General features: G+C 35.0%; 1 protein-coding gene across 1 annotated transcript in view; it reads left to right on the top strand.

Moving 5' to 3' along the window:
• The first annotated feature begins 355 nt into the window (after nt 1-355).
• The window catches only part of LOC115219638, a 25,771-nt gene continuing 4,237 nt past the window's right edge, over nt 356-21,889 (top strand). Inside the window, exons 1-5 of the mRNA XM_029789801.2 lie at nt 356-907; nt 9,772-9,853; nt 14,328-14,416; nt 17,492-17,576; nt 20,616-20,707. Coding sequence (XP_029645661.1) covers nt 705-907; nt 9,772-9,853; nt 14,328-14,416; nt 17,492-17,576; nt 20,616-20,707 — 551 coding nt within the window. The 5' untranslated portion in view covers nt 356-704. The remainder of the gene's footprint in view (nt 908-9,771; nt 9,854-14,327; nt 14,417-17,491; nt 17,577-20,615; nt 20,708-21,889) is intronic.

The following is a 21,889-nucleotide window of genomic DNA, read 5'->3' as shown; positions in this document are numbered from 1 at the left end:
CATATATGTGTGTGTGTAAGTATATAGACATACATATTGAGAGAGAGAAAGATACAGCAGAGAGAGAGAGAGAGAGAAAGAAAGAAAGAAAGAAAGAAAGAAAGAAAGAAGAAAGAAAGAAAAAGAAAGAAAGAAAGAAAAAAGAAAGAAAAAAGAAAGAAAGAAAGAGAAAAAAGGAAGAAAGAAAGAAAGAAAAAAAGAAAGAAAGAAAGAAAGAAAGAAAGAAAGAAAGAAAGAAAGAAAGAAGGAAAGAATGACAAAGAGAGTTACATTGTTGGATATCTAGATACGCGGCAAAGATCATTTTTATGCAAACTATTCATACACCAGCTAAAAATATGTGTATGGCCGCTTACGAAATACACTTAATGTTGATAAGCTAATATGTGTATAAGAGAGCTCTGGGTTTTCCGATTTTCTGTATTATAGATACGACAGCTTTCAAATTACTTACAAGTTACAATTCACTCGAGCGTGACTTAAAATGTTAGCAAAGTAAGAAAGTAGATTAGGTACATTTTACTTTTCACTAAATACCGTTAGTAATAACAACATTTTCTTTTATCTATTTCATGTCACTACCTTACTCATATTTTCCATAATAACAAACAACAAGCATTAGGTTAAGTTGCCCTGAAGTACATAAGATTTGAAATCTCTTTCTTACTATTTTATCTACGAAATTGTTGCTGGAGACCAAAACAATGTCTCACCATTCGCTCTGCTTCTTTATACTGTATATTTTACATGGTATCCTACAAGTATCGTGCTATAGCAATGGACATAATTTAAGAACAAAATCAATATCAGCAGGTGGAATATGTCTAAAAAAGGATAGCTGTTCATGTACTTTTCAAGATGGTACAGAAATTAATCTACATTTTCTTGATACTAAACCAAGACCAAGGTAACGCACTTTTTTATATCTTATGACAATTACGTATATTATTACTTCACTTTAGTTGTTAAAACGAATAGTTTTGTGTGAAGCTAGTTTGCTACATGAGGAGGTATACTCTCTTCTACTTGTTTCAGTCATTTGACTGCGGCCATGATGGAGCACTGCCTTTAGTCGAGCAAATCGACCCCGGGACTTATTCTTTGTAAGCCCAGTACTTATTCTATCGGTCTCTTTTGCCGAACCGCTAAGTGACGGGGACGTAAACACACCAGCATCGGTTGTCAAGCAATGCTAGGGGGACAAACACAGACACACAAATATATACACACACACACACATATATATATATATATATATATATATATATATATATATATATATATATATATATATATATATATATATATATATATACATATATATACATATACGGCAGGCTTCTTTCAGTTTCCGTCTACCAAATCCACTCACAAGGCATTGGTCGGCCCGGGGCTATAGCAGAAGACACTCGCACAAGATGCCACGCATGTGGTTGGTTAGCAAGCTACTTACCACACAGCCACTCCTGCGCCTATTATAATACTATTTTTGTAATCGAATTGATCCCTGTCTAATATAATTGCACGAGGCACAATAACTTAAACCATAACTAGATATGTATGTTTTAACGATACAAATTTTTAAAGATGAACACAGCAATCATAACACAGGTCTGATCCCTGAAACAGCACTCTGAGCAATAATCATCAGAAGGGACTTCGATGCAATCGGCTTCCCGTCACAACGAGAGCCAGTAGGTCTTGATCACTGGGATGGTGAGTGCCTCGACATAGTGACCCTCTTTCCATACGAGGGAGGCAGATCCTTATTCTTATCCGCAATACACTGCTACACATTTTCCGTCTCCAACCTTGCTGCATCGGTGTCAACCCAGCTACCGACACCCTTAACACAGAGGAGAGGAAGATATATAAAGGGGCCTGACTGTGTTTGTACTAGTCGCCATTGAGTACGTAGGTGTTCTTGAACCCTACACTGCTGATTTCCTCCGTAAAATAGGGATAATAGCAGCTCTTCTGAGAAATAAGACCTGCGTGGAGGGGTGGTTGTTGCAGCAAGTGTCGCAGGCCGTTCTTCCCAACAACGCCTTTGCAATTGTGTCTGCAAGGTGCGACTGAACATACCATTTGAACTGGGCTGTACAATCTGTTACTTTCACCACATCCTCAATCATTTGTGACTGAATTCGCTCCACCCACCTTTCTTCTTTTTCTTTATTTCCTTGTTGAAGTAACTCTGGGATCTTTCTCCACAATTTAATCTTTTTCTTCCTTTTCTTTTCTTCCTATAAAAATTTATGGTTAATAAAAGTTTGTTCGCCCCACCCTCAGGAGAAAAAAAACACAGACAAGTAAATTTTATGAAAACTGACTGAATGTCAAGTGGACTTCCTGACTGATAAACGTACATGCATACATACATAAAACCTACACACATACTTATATGAATCTATATCTATCTATCTATCTATCTATCTATCTATCTATCTATCTATCTATCTATCTATCTATCTATCTATCTATCTATCTATCTAGACAGACAGACAGACAGACAGACAGACAGACAGACAGACAGATATATATATATATATATATATATATATATATAACGGGAAGCTTTATGAAAATAAACAAAAGACGAAGGCAGGTGGAAAACAAACGAACAATTGTATTAGTATGGCGCTCAGGAAATATAAATAAAACAAGTCTTTAACGTTTCGAGCCTACGCTCTTCAACAGAAGATACACAGAGAGAGAAAAACACAGAAAGAAGGAGAGAAAAAATGCGTGCAGTAGCTAACGAATCAACATGGCGATCTGATTTCGGCCAGAGGTCAAAGATCAAACATGAGACGCGAGAGCGAAATAAGGGGAGATAATAGGGTTGATAAAAGGGTTGAGGGACCAGCTAAAAGTGCGTGGGAGGGGTCTGGATGTGTGTATGTATAGGGTTGGTGTATGTATTAGTATGTATAAGGGTGTGTGTGTGTGTGTGTGTGTGTGTATGAGAGAGTATTAGTGCGTAGGATTGGTCTGGACGTGCGTATGTATGGGGTTGGTGTATGTATTAGTATGTATTAGTATGTATTAGTACGTATTGGTATGTATAGGTGTGTGTGTGTGTGTGAGAGAGAGTATAAGTGCGTATGCGGGGTCTGGACGTGTGTATGTATAGGGTTGGTGTAAGTATTAGTATGTACTAGTATGTATTAGTACGTATTAGTATGTATTAGTTGGTGTGTGTATTAGTATGGCACATCATATGTGATGTGATGTGTAAAGTCATGTGGTGTAGTGAGGAGAAGAGGGGGAGGGGGAGAAGAGGGGGAGAAGGGGGGGGAAGAGGGGAGGAGGAGGGGGGAAGAGGAGAGGATGGGGGAGAAGGAAGGGGAGGAGGGGGATGAGGAGGAGGAAAGAGGGAGAGGGGGAGAGAGAGAAAGGGGAGAGAGGGAGTGAGGGAGCAGAGGGAAGGGGAAGAGGGAGGAGAAAGAGGGAAGAAGGGAAGGGGAGTGGGGGTGAAAGGATGAAGGACTGAAGAAGTAGGGTCGGGGGGAGAAAGGATAGGTGAGGAGGGGGAGAGGGGGGTTAGATGAGGAGGGGGGGGAGAGTTGAGACCAAATGGCGTATAAGAGCGAAGAGAGATTAATATATATATATATATATATATAGATAGATAGATAGATAGATAGATAGATAGATAGATAGATAGATAGATAGATAGGTAGATAGATAGATAGATGGCCAAATTTACTAAATGTTACCTTACTTATAGGACCAGACATGGCTGTGATGTTAAAAAGTTCGTTTCACAACCACGTGATTTCAGGTACAGAGCCACTGTGTGGCATCTTCAATATAACTATGTAGGACCAGTGATATATATATATATATATATATATATATATATATATATATATAGAGAGAGAGAGAGAGAGAGAGAGAGAAAGACATTTCTATACATATGTGTGTGTATGTAATTATATATAGGTATGTCATATTTTCCGTTTGTTGTCTTTTTATTTAATCCTGATAATCGCACTCATTTATGTTTAACCCATCTGTAGAAATATTCTTGAAATATTTTTGTGCCACTCTGTCTTTCCTTTACTCTGCTTCTTTTAATTTCTCTTCTCTCTCTCTCTCTCTCTCTCTCTCTCTCTCTCACCCTCCTCCGACTATCACATAACCCATCACGACTTATGCCGGTGTTATTCAGCCGCATTGATCAATGCTCAAAGGGGTTTTATATACTTGAGTTTATATATACATGTTTCTTTTCTCAGCCATGGATTAAGTCAATTGCTATACTGCAAGCAGCAAGGATTTTAACTGAGGTTCACTCCACCGTCTATATGTTGATTGTCCAAAGTAAATGTATCCGTCTATTACACTTCCATACAGAACCATAAAGTTACAGAATGATTTTCAGTCTTTAAGTGTTGCAGATGTTTTTAATAAGGATTATGACACTTTTGATGATTCCCCCTTTTGTAATTGCAGCGTTTTCCTGATAGCGCTGACATTTCACAAATTCAACTAAAAATCAATCACGTTTTGTGTATCAGAAAATGGTAGAATTTGACTCAGAACATTTTATTCTTTTATTCTTTTACTAGTTTCAGGCATATTTGATGGAAGCCATACTGGAGCATTGCTTTAAAGGGGTTTAGTCGAACAAATTGGCCACAGAACTTATTTTTAAAGTCTAGTATTTATTTTATCATTCCCCTTTGCCCAACCGCTAAATTACAGAGATGTAAACACACCAACAACGGTTCTCAAGCAGTGGTGGTGGAGGGGAGAAACACACACACATATGTATATGTATATATATATATATATATATATATATATATATATATATAGAAAATAGTAAAAAGTGAAAAAACTACAGAAGGCTTAAAAGTTAAAAAAATATATATTTGCGTCAATATGTCTGAAGAATATTAAAAATTTTTTTTTTCCTTACAATGACATAGTTTAGAAGAAAGCCCGGTTTCGTGTTTAGCTTTTCAAATTTCTTACGACGTTATGTTTATGTTGAATAGAGTTATCGTTATGTTTATGTTTAAAAGAGTTCTAAATAAGGGGAGGTAGTTTTTTCACTTTTTACTATTTTCTATATACTCAACCACGTGCTTTCACAAACCAACTTTCTTATCTATATATATATATATAATATATATATATATATATATATATATATATATGTGTATATATATATATATATATATATATATATATATATATATATATATATATATATATATATATATATATATATATATATAAATATATATATATATGTATATATATATATATGTATATATATGTATGTATATATACGGTACAAGCAATTAAGATTCAAGTGAGTTCTGTTGAATTCACATGAATATGGTACTTAACTTGGATGCACCAGAAATCTATATGGTGTTAACCATACGACAATGCAGGGTGATTATAAATAGGAAAAAAGCAACAAGAATGGATCAATATTTCGGTACAATTGTTTCGTACGAAGCCATCTTTATTTAGGCTACAAAAATTACAGTAAATATAAGTGACCCGTACTCATCAGCCGAAAAAACATCTGAGATCTCCAAACATCAAAGGGAGTGATGTTACACTCGTGAAACATCATGGAAAGTTCTATAAAAGTGAGATTTAGATAACAAATGGACTTCTAAAAGTTCTTTTAGTATTGCACAGTCATATATCAGGTTTTAAAGAATTTTTTAAAACCTCTTAGTTTTCCAGAAAGTGAAGATGAAAGTGAAGATGTAAATCCATCCATATTGGAGAAAGTTTGATTCCTGGAGATATGATGAGATGTATCGTACTCACAGAATATGTATTTATCCATATATAGTTCATAGTAAAGTGTGATTCAAGCTGTGTGAAGATATTTTGGATACATTTGTGAGAGTTTCTCAAAACTGCTATGTTAGAATCCGAAAAAGTTGTAGGAGGGTCAGTGAAGCGTAGAGACAGTCATATAGTGGAGACGAACTGACTGATATAGAAATCTGCAAGAATCACAGAGCTTAAAGGAGGAATGTTAAATTTGACCACCTACTGTTGTTAATTGCTATATAAAGAGGAAATTGGAAGGTGAAAAAGGGGGGGGGGGGGTCAAAGGTTGTTTCTATGGGATAACATCTTAGCGTATTTAGTGCAATATTCGAACGGAGATCATTTAATTTATTTCTTTATTTATTAATGTTACTATTAATACATTGCCAGGTTATGGGAATACAATAAGAGGTCAGAAGAAAGGAAATAGAGTTATTTTTCATAATGAAAAACCGTTATATTATAGATCTGGGATTAGCAACATTTATTAGTAGTATAGAAAAGACCTAAGAAGTCTAATTAACCAATTTTCTATAATTAGGTTTACTTAAACTAGACTAAAAATTAGAAAGAAATAATTTAAATTATCTACATAGTCTAATAGAATGAGAGTTTCTAATCAACTAATTTATATCTATAAGTATCACCTAGTACAGTTAGAGAGAGAATATAACCATAGCTAATGAGATCGTAGCTTTCTAATTAAATATATAATATATAATATGTAAGAGTATTGCTTTATTCAAAGTGATTTTTATATACTGTTATCATTTAAAATATTTAAGAATCTTAATCCTAGCGTGGATACAAGAAGGACCCAATTCTATCCGGTATTCAATAAAATATCATTTTTTCTATTCATTAGTATTTCAAATGTTTCCATGGAGCAAAGTTGACAACCAACTCTGCTATTTTTATAAGGTATCGCTCTTCTAACTAGTTCCCAATTAAGGTTATACTTAATATTATTGTTTTTTAGTTCTCAGATTTTACTTGAAAGAGTGGTGCTATCAGCTTTATGACGTAATTTGAAAGAAGAGAGATGGTTACTAAGGCGTTTTTTCAAAATTTATAGTACATCCTAAATAGGTAAATTTGTTATTATCTGTGGTGCATTTGTAGATTACGTTATTTAACCCGCATAGACCAGGCGCCGGGCATTTTGATCTAATTCTACAGTTACACCTAGGGGGATTATAATTCGATGTGGAATTACTCGAGGATAGAAGTCTCATATTACTGTTACTCAAAACATTATGAGTATATTTTTCGTTATTTTGGTTACTGCTGCTATCTTAAATAGAGTTATCGTTATTGTAGTTGATGTTATTATCTAAAGTAGTATTATCATTTATCGGTATTCCTACACTATCATTTGATTCTATAACCCTACCATCATTACTAATATTGTTGATGTTGTTACTATTGTTGCCAGTATTAGTTTCTAAATGTATAGTGTTATTTTAGATATCATTGTTGCCTTCATTCTCGGTATTTTCACTCTTGGTATTATTCGTATTATTAACATAATTGTTCCTATTTGTGTTATTATTATTACTAGCAATTCTATAGCTATTGGTTATACTTATGTTATGATATTCATTATTTTATTGTGGCTATTATTAATTTCAGTAATGTTACTACAATTTCTATTTGTATTTTTATTGCTATTATTAAAATTTTTCCTGGCTAGTTTAATTTTATTATTATTGATCTTGGTTATTAAAGTGGACATATTTGGGAGGGTTGAATAAGAAATTCTGACAGTTATTTTAGAAATAATTTTATGATATCTATGAGAGGATGGGAAGTTCTTTCTAGAATTATTTTGAATCTACTCTGAATATCTGATAAAACCGCACAGTTGAAAGGGCTATTCAGCCACATTATGTCCTTCTTATTAAATTTCCTAGAATTAGAATTGGGGTTATTTGAATCGTTCCTACTCTCACCAGAGTCGTTGTATTTATTAATGTTCTTATTTGCATGTTTCTTAGTTTTATCAAAGTTTATCTTATCCGTATTACCTGTTCTCTGTTCAATGTTCTTATTATTATTCTTATTTTCATTAGGATATTTTGTCATCGTAAATCTACTTCTACTATTATTTCTGGCGTAATCTCTATTGTTGTTTACGTGGCAATTGTTACTTTTTTTTATTAGGGATATGTAAGTTCTTTTCATCAATGTTACTAATTGTATGCTTCTTAGTTTTATCTAAAATTATCTTATCAGAGTTACCTATGTTTTGGTCTATGTTCTTATCCTTGTTCTTATTAGCATTTAGATTAGATGTCACATTAAATCTACTTCTACGTCTATTATCGGCGCGATCCCTACGTGTTGTTTACGTGGTTATTGCTACTTCTATTATTATGAATTTGTAAGCTCTCTTTATCAATAAAGGTAATTTTTTGGTTGTATCCTGCCCTAGATAACACCGCATTATAATGCTCCGAATGAGAGTTAAATATATCAAAATTGGATGATAATTTGGATATTCTTACGGAAATATTTCTAATCAAAGATTTAATTAGATTTGGGGGATGATTTGATAATTTATTTACGTAACTAGTGATTTCACCTTCTTTTCTAAATGGGCAATGTAGCTTAGAGTTAAGGTCTAATGTAATATCTAGAAAATTGACTATTTTAGTGCCTGGTTCATAGGTTATGCTAAGGTTGAAATCTTTAAAGAACATATTAATTTTCTTTTTGATCCTTTAAATGTTCAATTTATTATTACTAGGGACAAATTAAATTACCTCCGTTCGAATATTGCACTAAATACGCTAAGATGTTTTCCTATAGAAACAACCTTTCACCCCCCCTTTTCACCTTCCAATTTCCTCTTTATATAGCAATTAACAACAGTAGGTGGTCAAATTTAACATTCCTCCTTTAAGCTCTGTGATTCTTGCAGATTTCTATATCAGTCAGTTCGTCTCCACTATATGACTGTCTCTACGCTTCACTGACCCTCCTACAACTTTTTCGGATTCTAACATAGCAGTTTTAAGAAACTCTCACAAATGTATCCAAAATATCTTCACACAGCTTGAATCACACTTTACTATGAACTATATATGGATAAATACATATTCTGTGAGTACGATACCTCTCATCATGTCTCCAGGAATCAAACTTTCATCTTCACTTTCTGGAAAACTAAGAGGTTTTAAAAAATTCTTTAAAACCTGATATATGACTGTGCAATACTAAAAGAACTTTTAGAAATCCATTTGTTATCTAAATCTCACTTTTATAGAACTTTCCATGATGTTTCACGAGTGTAACATCACCCCCTTTGATGTTTGGAGATCTCAGATGTTTTTTCGGCTGATGAGTACGGGCCACTTATATTTACTGCAATTTTTGTAGCCTAAATAAAGATGTCTTCGTACGAAACAATCGTACCGAAATATTGATCCATTCTTGTTGCTTTTTTCCTATATATATATATATATATATATATATATATATATATATATATATATATATATATATATATATATACATACATACACACGCACACAAATATATACAACAGGCTTCTTTTATTTTCTGTCTACCAAATCCACTCACAAGCCTTTGGTAGGCCTGAAGCTATAGTAGAAGACAATTGCCCAAGGTACCACGCAATGGAACAGAATTCAGAACCATGAGTTTGGAAAGCAAGCTTCTTATCACACGACCACACCTGCGCCAATCTCTTCACAAAAATAACACGTTATATACAATTTATATAAACAAGCACAAATTGATGCATTACATCAGTTGTGCGAAATAGTTCTCTCAGCGTGTCAGTAAAGATGCAACACAGAGAACAGTTTTGACAAAATTATACTGCCAATATTTTCACTTGAACCTTTAGTAGTCAAGTCAATGTTTATATTCAAATTTTTGCAAACACTACTTCTGTATTTAATATACATATTTTTCCTTTTCTCTTCAAAGATTCACGACTAATTCACAATTTGAAAATTGTTCTTGGAATCCCTGTACAGGTTATACAGTCGGTCATACAAAAGATGTTGCAGTAAGTGATGCTTGCTTTAATGTGTATATTTAATACAAATTTCCTGATGTTGTTCTTTTAAATGGCCCTTGTTTTACTTACATATGATTTATCTTACATTATTTAATTGCTTTATCATTGCATTGAGACCACACGGCCATACTGGGGCACCACCTTGATGAGGTTGGTCAACCAAATCAACCACTACTTTTTTTTCTATAAATCTAGTACTCATGATATCGATATCTTTTGCCAAACCGCTAAGTTGCGACAGCGTAAACAAACCAGCAACGGTAGTGGGTGGACAAACATATACGCAGAAACAAATATACACTCATCCATATACATTCATCCACACACACACACATATATATATATGTATGTATGTTTATTTATGCTGGACTCTCCCGTTGGTTTCGTTGTATGAGGCTCCGGCAACGTACTCTTTCTTTGTCAGTCATAATGCTTATATCGAATGTGACATTTAAGTCCTGCCAACGATTTACAAAGGCTGCAGATGTTGCAAGTATGAAGATTACAGGCCAGTGCCGGTGGTATATTTGCAGCCACCTTTCTCCTTTGCCTTGCACCCCGAAGCCTGTTAATGCTGGTTGTAGCAAGATTTTTAATACTATTTTGAAATAACAATTTCCAATTTGTCCGTTCCAGGGCTGTTTGCTCAAAGGTGTTGCGAGCTATCTTCATTTCTAAGAGGTTACTCTTCAGCTTGTCCTTATAGCTGGGCCATGGTCGAACAACGTTCCTGAGCCCATTCTCAAACTGACTTTGTGTATTCTTTCGTCACTCATTCTGATGACATGGCCTGCCCAGCGCAATTGTGATTGTATAAGGAAGCTCTCAGTTCCACCAATGTTACACTTGCTAAACAAGTCGGCATTAGAAACTCTGTTTTTTAGTGAATAACTGCAGATTGTCCTCAGGCAGTCTTTATGGAAGATGTCTAGTTAGTTAATGTGTCGTCTATAGGATATCCACGATTCTAATGGCTGCTTTATAGACCTGTAGTTTGTTATCAAGTTTGATACCCTTTTCATTCCATAGGCGATGGCGGACTTTGCCAAATGCTTTGGTTGCCTTTACAAGACGGTTGACGATTTCATCACGAAGGGAAGCGCTCTACTTTCACTTTATTATCAAGATATGTAAATGATTTCTCAAAATTGTCAGGAAAATTATGAACCAGTGGCTTCAGCTTGACACTTCGAATCTGTTTAAGAGTAGGGCAAGGTTGATGGAGTGCTTCTATTTTCTTTATGTTGATGGTCAAACCAAAGGCTTTACACAGCAGAAACTGGTCTAGAGGTTCCTGAGCTTCCTCTAATGAAGTCGCTACTAGTGCAGCAGCATCTGCAGAAAGTATATCACGAATGATGCTGGTGCGTAGCAGTGTTCTGGCTTTGAAATGCTGATGATTGAATAGTCCGCCACTTGTTCGAAACTGGGATTTGACACCACTTTGTATGTCGCCAAAAGCATAACTCAGCATCTCTGAAAAGAAGAGTGCAAACAAAACAGGAGCTATAACACAACCTTGCTTTGTGCCGTTTCTAACGTCAAAAGAAGCCGAAGATTCCCCACCGGACACGAGAGCAGCCTTCATTTCCTCATGAAAGAAGATTATAACATTCCACATCTTGTCAGGTGTACCAAGCTTTTTCAGAACTTTCCATAGCTGTTTCTTGCAATACATACCAATACATAAATCTAAAGCAAATTTTTTTCAGGGACCCTTAAAATATTTTTGTGGATCCCTATTTGGATCTTTTTTGTTTGGCTGCACTTTTTGAAATGTTAAAATTAAGTGAATATTTCCAAATTTGATGTTTTGATATAATTTTTCACGTTAAATCTGCGGACCTAATTTACTTGTCTCCGATTTTTTTTTTAAGTTGCAGAGATTTAAAGTTTGATCATTTTCACTCTGTCAGAAAACAAGATTTGGGACTTGTCATTTCGTGCATGACTGCTATCGTAAGACGACAAAACAATAATGTCAGCATTGCGACGATAGCACGTGTTTTAAGTATTTAATAAGCGAAAATAACCAAACATTTCAGTAAAGAACAAATATATTTCGTAGTTTTGAGTATTCAATATGCATTTAATGCGAAAAGAGAGTAAACAATACGCTATGTAGTTTTAAGAGCAGAAAATCAAATCGTAAACAAATGAAATATTTGGTAAATATACATGTTTTATACAGGAAAATTCCCAATGCATGTCCTGTTACTATAAAAACAGGTACCTATATGTCTGTGGCTTTCGACTGGCTAAAAATACAAAAAATTTGCACATTTTGAAGCTATTAACTATGGAAATGTTGCTTATTAATTACGTATGTAACAATTATTAAAAGTAATAAAAGGAAGCAATTATCAAAAGGATCGACCGTCTGAAAATATTTTAATAAATTTATGTTCTCAGAAATTTCCTATAACTTCGATTTCTCAAGTTTTTTGAATTTTCGTAACTCCAATTTCTCGCAAATTTAAATACTCATTGCATTCACTGTGTCCAATTCTTCACAGATTTAAATATTAATTGCATTCACTGCGGAGTATTCCAGTTTCATTTGCAAAGTCTTTCGCTTTCTCTTTTAAGTTTTAATTCGCTATTTGGAAAACCGATATTTTATTCTATTAATGTATGCGTTATATAAAAACCTTATTTATTGAATGAAATTTTAAAAAAATACCCGTATAATTTTTGAACGCGGGATAGCTGTGAGAAGGGCCTAGAAAGTTGGCTAATTACTATTAGAAGACGAGAAGAAAAAAAGGTTACAGACAAGTACTCGAAACTTGCATCATAGTCACAGTTTCAAAACATTCTTATACCACTAAGCCAATATATACACAAACGAGTTGAAGGAACGCCTTCAACAGTGACACACACACACACACCAATACATACTCATGCACACACATAGATACACATACACACAAATAAAAAGCAATGAACGTGTGTGTGTGTGTGAAGTTGAAGGCGCCACTTCAACAGTGACACACACACACACACACCAATAAATACTTACGCACACACATAGACACATATAAACACAAATAAAAGGCAATGAATGTGTGTGTGAGTGTGAATGTGTATTTGTGTTCACTGACAACACTGACGAAGCCCAAAGACACACCCAAGTACCTTAATCTTATCTACCAAATACTTCAGTTCACTGACGGGATGGAAGTAGTGAGGGGTACTTTTTGCCTCTTGTCTGAAACAGCTGTAACAGACAATCCTACTTTCTATGCTCTACGTTATATATTTTAATAATTACTGGTACTTTATATATTACATATCATATACGTAAAGCATAATATGTTATAAATGTATGGATATTGTTATAATTGTTTTTATAAAAAATAAATAAATAGACATACTATAATGTTTAAAAGTTGATGAATACCAACTCTTGATCCCCTGCATTTTCTTATTGCTGTATAAATTAAGGGTAAAAAACTGTTTACCTTCACACATTTATTACATTCAGTAGTGTAATTTCCATGTAAAGGAAAAACACTTGTGTATTAATAATTGTTTATTCTACAAGCAGTATATTGGATAGATATTATCCCTTAGTTGGTTGGATTCACAACCTCTAGTTCTCTTGGAATTATATATATATATATATATATATTTATAAATAAGGATAATATCGATATTTAAATAAGGATAATATCGATATTTACCATGTCGAAATAGTAGTCAAACCCTGACTCTAAAACCCCCTAAAATGTTCTAATCGCACCACGAGATAAGACAGAGAGACAAAATAAACTAACAAAAAGATATTACTGGATAATTCAAGATCCTGGATTTCTAGCTTTGCTTCAAATAAGCTCTGCTTTCTTCAGTTGAATATACCACATTAGCACATAAATACAAATATATATATATATATATATATATATATACAGAACACACGTTGTAGTTACATATACGAACGTCCAAACATACATATATATGCACGTATGTAAGAAGCCAGATTTAAATTGCCCGCCAATTACCCTTATATATATATATATAATCTGCATACATTACATACCCTGTCTCTTTTATCTCATACTTGTTTCAGTCATTAGACTGCGGCCATGCTGGGGCACCGCCTTGAGTCGAATGAATTAATCGACACCAGTATTTCTTTTCTAAGCCTTGAACTTATTCACTCCGTCTCTTCATCGAACCGTTAATTTACGTGGACGCATGAAAGTTTTGACAAATTTGAATAGCGAAACCAAATTACATGAGTAAACTTACTCGTTAAATTATCTATATTATTATTTAATTCGTGTTTACTACATCGAACCCTAGAGAACGAATGCAAAAGTCACTGACTGTTCCTAGTGTATTTTGAAATCTGAATGAAGAGATACGTAACCAAACAGCGAAATTTATTTTGTCCGGATTTCTATCTATTATAGAAATTTATACCACTATTGCAATGAAACATAACTTTATTTTGTAGATGGCTATGAACGGCGGCGTTCTTGGTCTCCAAGCAGGCGCTTCGTTTCGTACATTCGAAACTAATGACTTTGGTATATACTATAGTAGGTATGTTTTCTTTTTATGAATATGTATGTCGATGCCTTCATATACACATATGCCTGTATTTCTGTTTGCGTGCTTATACTTAAAGGAATATGTTTATGTATGTGCATATAGAGGACAGACTCACGTGTCTTGTTTTGCGTACACGAAAACATGAAAATACTTATATACATTATATATATATATATATATATATATATATATATATATATATATATATATATATATATATCAGTAGGTGAATGAATTATCCTAGTTTTGATAATTCGGTTAATCGATACCTGGGTAGCAAATTCACGTCAGAAAACACGGTTGAAGCTACATGCCAAGGGTAGAAACCCCGTGTTCTTGTGTGGTAATTTGTGTATTATTTAAGATGAATAAAAGAATGGAGTCGAACGAGGATTTTAACACAATTCCTTTACTTTCAACACATGTTTCGAAGCATGCATATTCTTAATTCCGAAGGAATAAAGTATGCATTATGCCGTCTTCTCATCAGGAAAGACAAGGAAAATCAATCAGCCTCAAGACGGACAAAAACTTTTCTATGGCTTGCTACATAATGTTCACAGTGATAATGTGAATTAAGAATATGCAGTCTTCGAAACATGTGTTGAAAGTAAAGGAATTGTGTTAAAATCTTTTATTCATTTTAAATATATATATATATATATATATATATATATATATATATATATATATATATATATATATATATATATAGTTAATGCAAACAAGAAAGCACAAAAAAGCACAACACCGCGAGGACGTGGAACAAATATAGTATTATTGGACGCTCAGGAAAGAAGGAGGGTTTAACGTTTCAAGCGGAGCTCTTCGTCGGAAACATAGGAGAAGGAAAGATCCAGAGAAGGGAAGACAGAGGAAAAAAATCGCCAACGGTACACACGAGGTCACACACACACACACACACACACACACATATATATATATATATATATATATATATATATATATATATATATATATATATATATATATATATATATATATATATACATACAGCTATGTTAGTGCAAATCGGGTAAATAGAGCTCAAAATACGAGTATTTGGATATTTTTATTAATCTGAAGTGCCAACGCACGAAACTCTCAGATTTTGAGTCTCGGTATTGCTTCTGCGCTGACAGTAAAGTATAATCACACTGAGTCAGTTTCCAACATTCCCTAATCTTTGGCATGTATGCGTCCATTTTAGAATGGTTATCTCCTCTTCAGCAACAAACACCAGGAAGGCAGACGTTCTGAACTGACGCAAGAGACAGGTCCAAGGAAGACCGGCACACACATACGTGTGTGTGTGTGTGTGTGTGTGTGTGTGTGTGTGTGTGTGTGTGTGTATGTGTCTGTGTGTATGTATGTATGTATGTATGTATGTATGTATGTATGTATGTATGAATGTATGTATGTGAGCGTGTGCATGTATGCATGTATATGTGTATGTATGTATGTATGTATATGTCAGGTCACTTTCGAGTGCTACTGGTAACATGTAACCCACTGCAACCTGTTGCATGGTCGGGTCGTCGGCGACTAAATCGGCAACCCCACCAAGCTTATTTGGTGAGGAGGGTGTTTATTGGACATCCTGCGGGATGAAAAACAAAACCCGTCAAAGGGCGGAAGAACTCTTGAGAGTCAACGGCCATCCAATAACAGTCTTAAGGCTGTATCATACGCGGGAACATAGAAATAATCGGACTGAATACACGATCGCGCGGTTAAACCATTGGGAGTGAAGGACTCCTAGACTTTGTTAGGGCATCCTTCTAGGAGAAGGTAACTCAGGTTACTGGGATAACTCCGACATAAAACCTGCGGCTCAGTGGTTACCGATGATGTTGACTTGTTCTTCTTTTCGGATTATGGCTGCTGTTGCTTAGTGAGTGGGATTGACTCACTTTAAAAGAATCTTCTTGCATAGGCATTGCACGATAACAACATTGATTATGCTTCGTGCAATGGCCATACACGATAACGAGGGGGCAGCCACCATATGTCAGGCTCTATAATTTTTTATACTAAACAGCATTGTAAGGCAGCTAGCTGGCAGAATCGTTACTACGCCGGAAAAATTGTTTAGCGGCATTTTTTCTGGTTTTACGTTGTAAGTTCAGATTCCTCGGGAGTCAACTTTACCTTTCATTCTCTCAAAATAGTTCCTTTCACTTTCGATACCACGCTTCCAAGTCTTTTTGTTTGTTTGTTTTTACTTTTTTTATTTTAAAACACTCTCTGGAAAACGCTTTAACGTTAATACGAAGTTTCTGTGAAGAATTTTCTTCGATCCCTTCTGCCACCTGAAATCGGTGACCATTCAAGGAAAATTCAATGACTGAGAACAAAGGAAGTCTGCAGGGAAAAACTCCAGAGTGTAGGGAGGCTGGAAATCGCGAGTGATCACGGTCTTTGCCATAAAATCGCAACAAGTGATGCGTAATAAGGTGCATGGTGGTAAATAAAGCAGATTTTGTTTTATTCATGTCTCTTTCTTCGCTGTACTTAATTCAAATACTTGTGTCCATTCATGTAAGACTCATTCCTGGTCGCCTGACGACATGAAAAAGAAAAAAAAAAGCGTGATAAACGATACCTCTCGATCAAAACAGTCTTGTGTGAATATTTTCTGTTTTGATTTTCGAGCGCGACTAAAATGAGCTCATGTACTGCAGCCACTGCTCTTTTTACCATTTTTCTTTCGCGATAATGTAATCAGGCGCAGGGGTGTTGAACTTCAAAAACAAAACATTGCACGACTTAACTATCCCGATTAGAAATTGATGCTTTAGAACAGAAGTATGAATATGCTTTTTTTACGTATTGCTATTATGAATTATGTACGCATGTATCTATACTTGTTTGTATGCAAGTAGTATGTATGTATATGTGTTTGTATGCAAAAGTACTAGACTAGAATTTAACACGATGCTTCGAAATTTACACATTAAAAGTATTAACAATTCAACTACGTCTTATGTGTTTATGCATTTCTAAAATCCCGCATGCGTTGAGGAGTAGATTGATTAATATACCATTTTTTTTCTTTCTTGGCAGTACTGGTGTAGTCATACTAAATTGTAGTGATAATATGCGTACAAATTTCAAGATGAAAGACATTTGCCCTCTAGGTACATTTCCGGTGAGTAACTTTTAGTTTTAGTTGTTTTGGACGTGGAACAGTTTCGAGCCCTAGTCGGCTCGATCGAGCAGTCTCATTGTCAAATGCAGTCAGATTATGGCCATCCTCAGATCGTTTCTAAATCGATTACACTATCTAATGTTTCTTTTTTAATGTTATTTGAGTGAGATTTTGCATATATTTCGGAATAAGAATCACGTTGAAGCTCGTTCAGATGAAAATCGCATTTCAACTTGTTTCTTCAGACCTAGATGAAATATGTCTAGCTATTGGAAATTTAATCTGTTTTAGCTAAATCATGATTTTTGAACTTGCTAATTCTAATTTAAACTTTATACTGTGCCATCTTCAGGATGTTCGAGCTACATTTGACCATATTTTATGTCGCCTTGTTCAGAAATAGCCTGATGTATTAGTGAACAGTTAATGGCGATGGAGAGCATAAAAATAAAAGTTGTAATTTAATGAAAGTTAGCTGATATTGAGGACTGGAAGCCATCTGAATGTTGGAAAAAGATTGCCTTGTGTCATGATGATTTGTGCTGGGTATCCAAATGCCGACATTTTGACTGCCGCTCAATACTCTGTGAACACTGCACGGGCTGTAGAACGTGACATGGACAGTTACAACGAAAACTACGAAACCGTGGCCAGCGGGAAGGGACACAGCAGGCTTTCTGACTGCGATCGCATACCGGAATTCATCCCCACATCTTTGAATAGGGCCTTAATCTCAATTCAGACGATTATGTGAAACTTCTGGGGACTGTTGTCAAACCCTTGCTGGAGATATTTGCTGCTGGGAGGTCATATGTGTAGTAGCAGAATTAGGCTCCATGTCATGCCTCCAGAAAGAGTTAGAAGTGGTTTCTGGAGAATTTTTATGGCTTCTCCCGCCTGAATTTTTCTGGTCTCCTGATTTACCTGATTGTAATCTCATAGATTATTATGTGTAGGGCGCTGTTAAAAAAAAAGACACCAGTCTCTCTGCCTGCAGCATTAAGCCCGAGCGGATGGTCAAGTTCAAAGCGGTGTTCGAAGATCTTCTCAGAGATATGGTTAGGAACGCATGCAGCAGGTTCTGGAGTCTTCTTGAGGCCATGGTAGAAGCTGCGGGTGGCTACTTTGAGTAAAGCGTTATATCTCAGCCATAATCTAGATGATATTTTGTAAGTTTTACAAAATACTTCGATTTTTGGATAGGATACTGTGTTTGCTTTTCCTTTTATACAAATGAACAAATTCAACCTAAACATCCTGTTAATTAAGTAGAAACTCACAAAATCTCAGCAAACATTATAGCCTGCGGCACTCAGCATATTTGACATCCAAATTTATTTTTAACTATTTGAAATAATGGAGGAGGAGCGCTAAGCCGTGATAAGTAAGGTTGCAATGTTATTTTCATCTGAAAATGCTTGAGGCACGTTCGAACCGGTGAACAAGCTACTCATTGCGTTTTGTCACGGAGAATATATCCCGTTTGTTGCCAAATGGTATGCATACACCTACATCAGCTCGCAGTGCCATCTACCCAAACCGTGAGATGCTAAGCATTTCGGAGTAGTTATCACGGATCTAGTGGAGGTGCATGGCTTAGTGGTTAGGGTGTCAGTATCATGATCGTAAGATTGTGGTTTCGATTCCTGGACCGGGCGACGCTTTGTGTTCTTGAGCAAAATATTTCATTTGTCGTTGCTCCAGTTCACTCAGCTGGCAAAAGTGAGTAACGCTGCGATGGACTGGCGTCCGCGTCCAACTGGGAAACACATACGCCATTGAAACCGGGAAACCGGGCCCATGCGTCTGGCTAGGCTTTAAAAGGGCGCATTTATTATATTATTATCACTGATATAGGTGTATATAAACCATTTGTTAACAAACGGGATATATTTTCCGTGACAAAGCGCAGTGAGTAGCTTGTTCACCGTTTCGAACGTGCCTCAAACATATTCGAACTGATGATAACATTACAGTTGAAAAATGGGTCCCAAGAGTATATTCAGATTATAGAAATGCCATACTGAATAATATGAAGCGTTAGACTAAATTCAATACTCTAGTTCAGTGGTTTTCAACCAGAGTTACGCGGAACCTTAGGGTTCCGCCAGTACAGTCCAGGGGTTCCGCAAGAAGTTAAAAAAACTGCCAAAATCCGCAGTAATTTTTAATTTTCCTGTGCAGATATGTGTGCATAAGACTATAAAATTATTGCACAGGGGTTCCCCGAGCCAGTGGAATGTTTCCTTGGGGTTCCGCTCCAGCAAAAAGTTTGAAAAGCACTGCTTTAGTTTCTTCCTGTTAGTTTCAGAATTCACATCAGAACAGGAACAGAGTCTTACTCTGTTCCTTTATCAGCTTCTACTTGATAAAATTAATAGCCGCAAGTTAGTAAAGTTAGTTTTAGCTTATTTAATTTATTGAGTATGAAATCGGAAGCTAGAAATTAATATGCGCTGAGAAATAAATACAAGAAGCAATGCCTAAAATTATTTTAATTACATCGTTGAGTGCGTTTTAATTATATCGTCTGAAATTGCTTCGGTCTCATTATGACCTCGACAGGAAGGTGGGTACGGAGAATTGTAAGAGCATTAAGCAAATAAATACTTCAAGTTTCTGTTCTAGCTCTTTGCCTTCTGTGTTCAAATTATGTCGTTCAAATTCCTCTGAGATCAACAAAATATAACACGAGTTAAGTTACTAGCACTGATTTAATCAATTAATCGTCTCCCAAAATCTGTGGCTCTGTGCCTATGTCGAGGAGGATCTGATTAGCAAACCATAATCTTTACACGGTGATGAGAAACGATTTAAGTAATTAAACAAGATTATGCACAAAACGGCATAGAAAATGGAACTGTTTAATGAATAGTTGATTACAGGTGCAATCAGCAAGAAAAAATGACAAGTTAAAATCTTTTATACTGATAATAATTTCTGTATATGTAATTCATTTTATACAAATACAAAAAATATAAGAACCGAGAGTTTATAAATTGTGTGTAATTTTATAATTTTCTTATATTTTCACCACAGTGCTTTGAATATTCAGGACCATGTCATCCAAAAACACCACATGTGCCTGTTGAACCAAAAAGGCTTTCTACTGGAAGTATAATCTTAATCGTGTAAGTGTCAAGTTTATCACATATTCAAGCTAATTTCCGTTTGGCGGAACACTCACTGTAATATAATATAAATAGACACGAACACACATACACACACGTACGTACGTACACCTATTGCATGTTTTGTGCACGCATACATGTTCATAAACAGAAATGAATGGAAAAAATGTTGTTAAACTTGTAGATTAACACTCGCACAATTTTCACTACTGTTGGAACATTCCGATTATAGACTGCTACGCTACACAAAAGAAAATCATATAAACATGAAGGACGAATATATTTTAATATTCTTAATTAGTCGATGCTATTGTATTGTCGTGAAAATTATTAGTTTAAGATGTCATCAAATATTTTGTGATTAATTTTTGTTAGTTTTTTAATGTTACAATGTATACATGTTTTGGCATTTTATGTCAGAATGATCATTTTGTGTCAACATGTTTTAATAAAAATACAAATATTCTAACTTCCATTATGTAAAATGCAATTAATTAAATGACCTAATACCTAAATATCAATTCAGGCACAACTGTATCATAAAAATAAGAGTGGCTTGAAAGGCTAAGTGTTGCGAGTACTCAAATATAGGGCCATTAAACATGTCAAAAATTAGTGCCAATGTAGGGAAACTAATGTCATTTTCAGATTCAGCATCGCAAAGTCACCCTTAAATAATTCCAATAACTTTGGCATCGAAAATAATGTGTCAATGCTACCAGCCGAATTGCCCGCTGTTCTTAGTCTGTTTCATATTTTGCCACTAGTGGGGTGCTCTACAGGCAATGACTATGAGTGAGGAAGTTTTTTGTGTGCTTATTCAACTTGCCGGATATAGCAACCAAATTCTTCATTAAACATTGGAAAATGTCAAATTTTGAACTATTGTTGGAAAACAAAGTCAAAGACGGCTTCGTCACGACTGAAATCCCTTCGTCTACTTGATTAGAGCTGACTTGGGACTAACCAACCGTAACATTTTCTGTTTAACAACAAATAGATAATAAAAGATACTGGCGTAAGCTGCAGAATTAGTGTTAATACAATCGTAGTATTGTGTCTATATTCTTCATTAGGAAATGTTTCACAGTGGCCGACTTATCGAAGATGAACTGCTTTAACTCTTTTGTAGATACGTATAATGGATTCTGTCCTCTCTCCGTGTGTACAAAGTAAATGTGT

This window comes from Octopus sinensis, linkage group LG1, assembly GCF_006345805.1.
Source record: "Octopus sinensis linkage group LG1, ASM634580v1, whole genome shotgun sequence".
Classification (NCBI taxonomy): Eukaryota; Metazoa; Mollusca; class Cephalopoda; order Octopoda; family Octopodidae; genus Octopus; species Octopus sinensis.
Note: the sequence above shows the minus strand (reverse complement) of the source record. Positions and strands in the feature narration are given on the sequence as shown.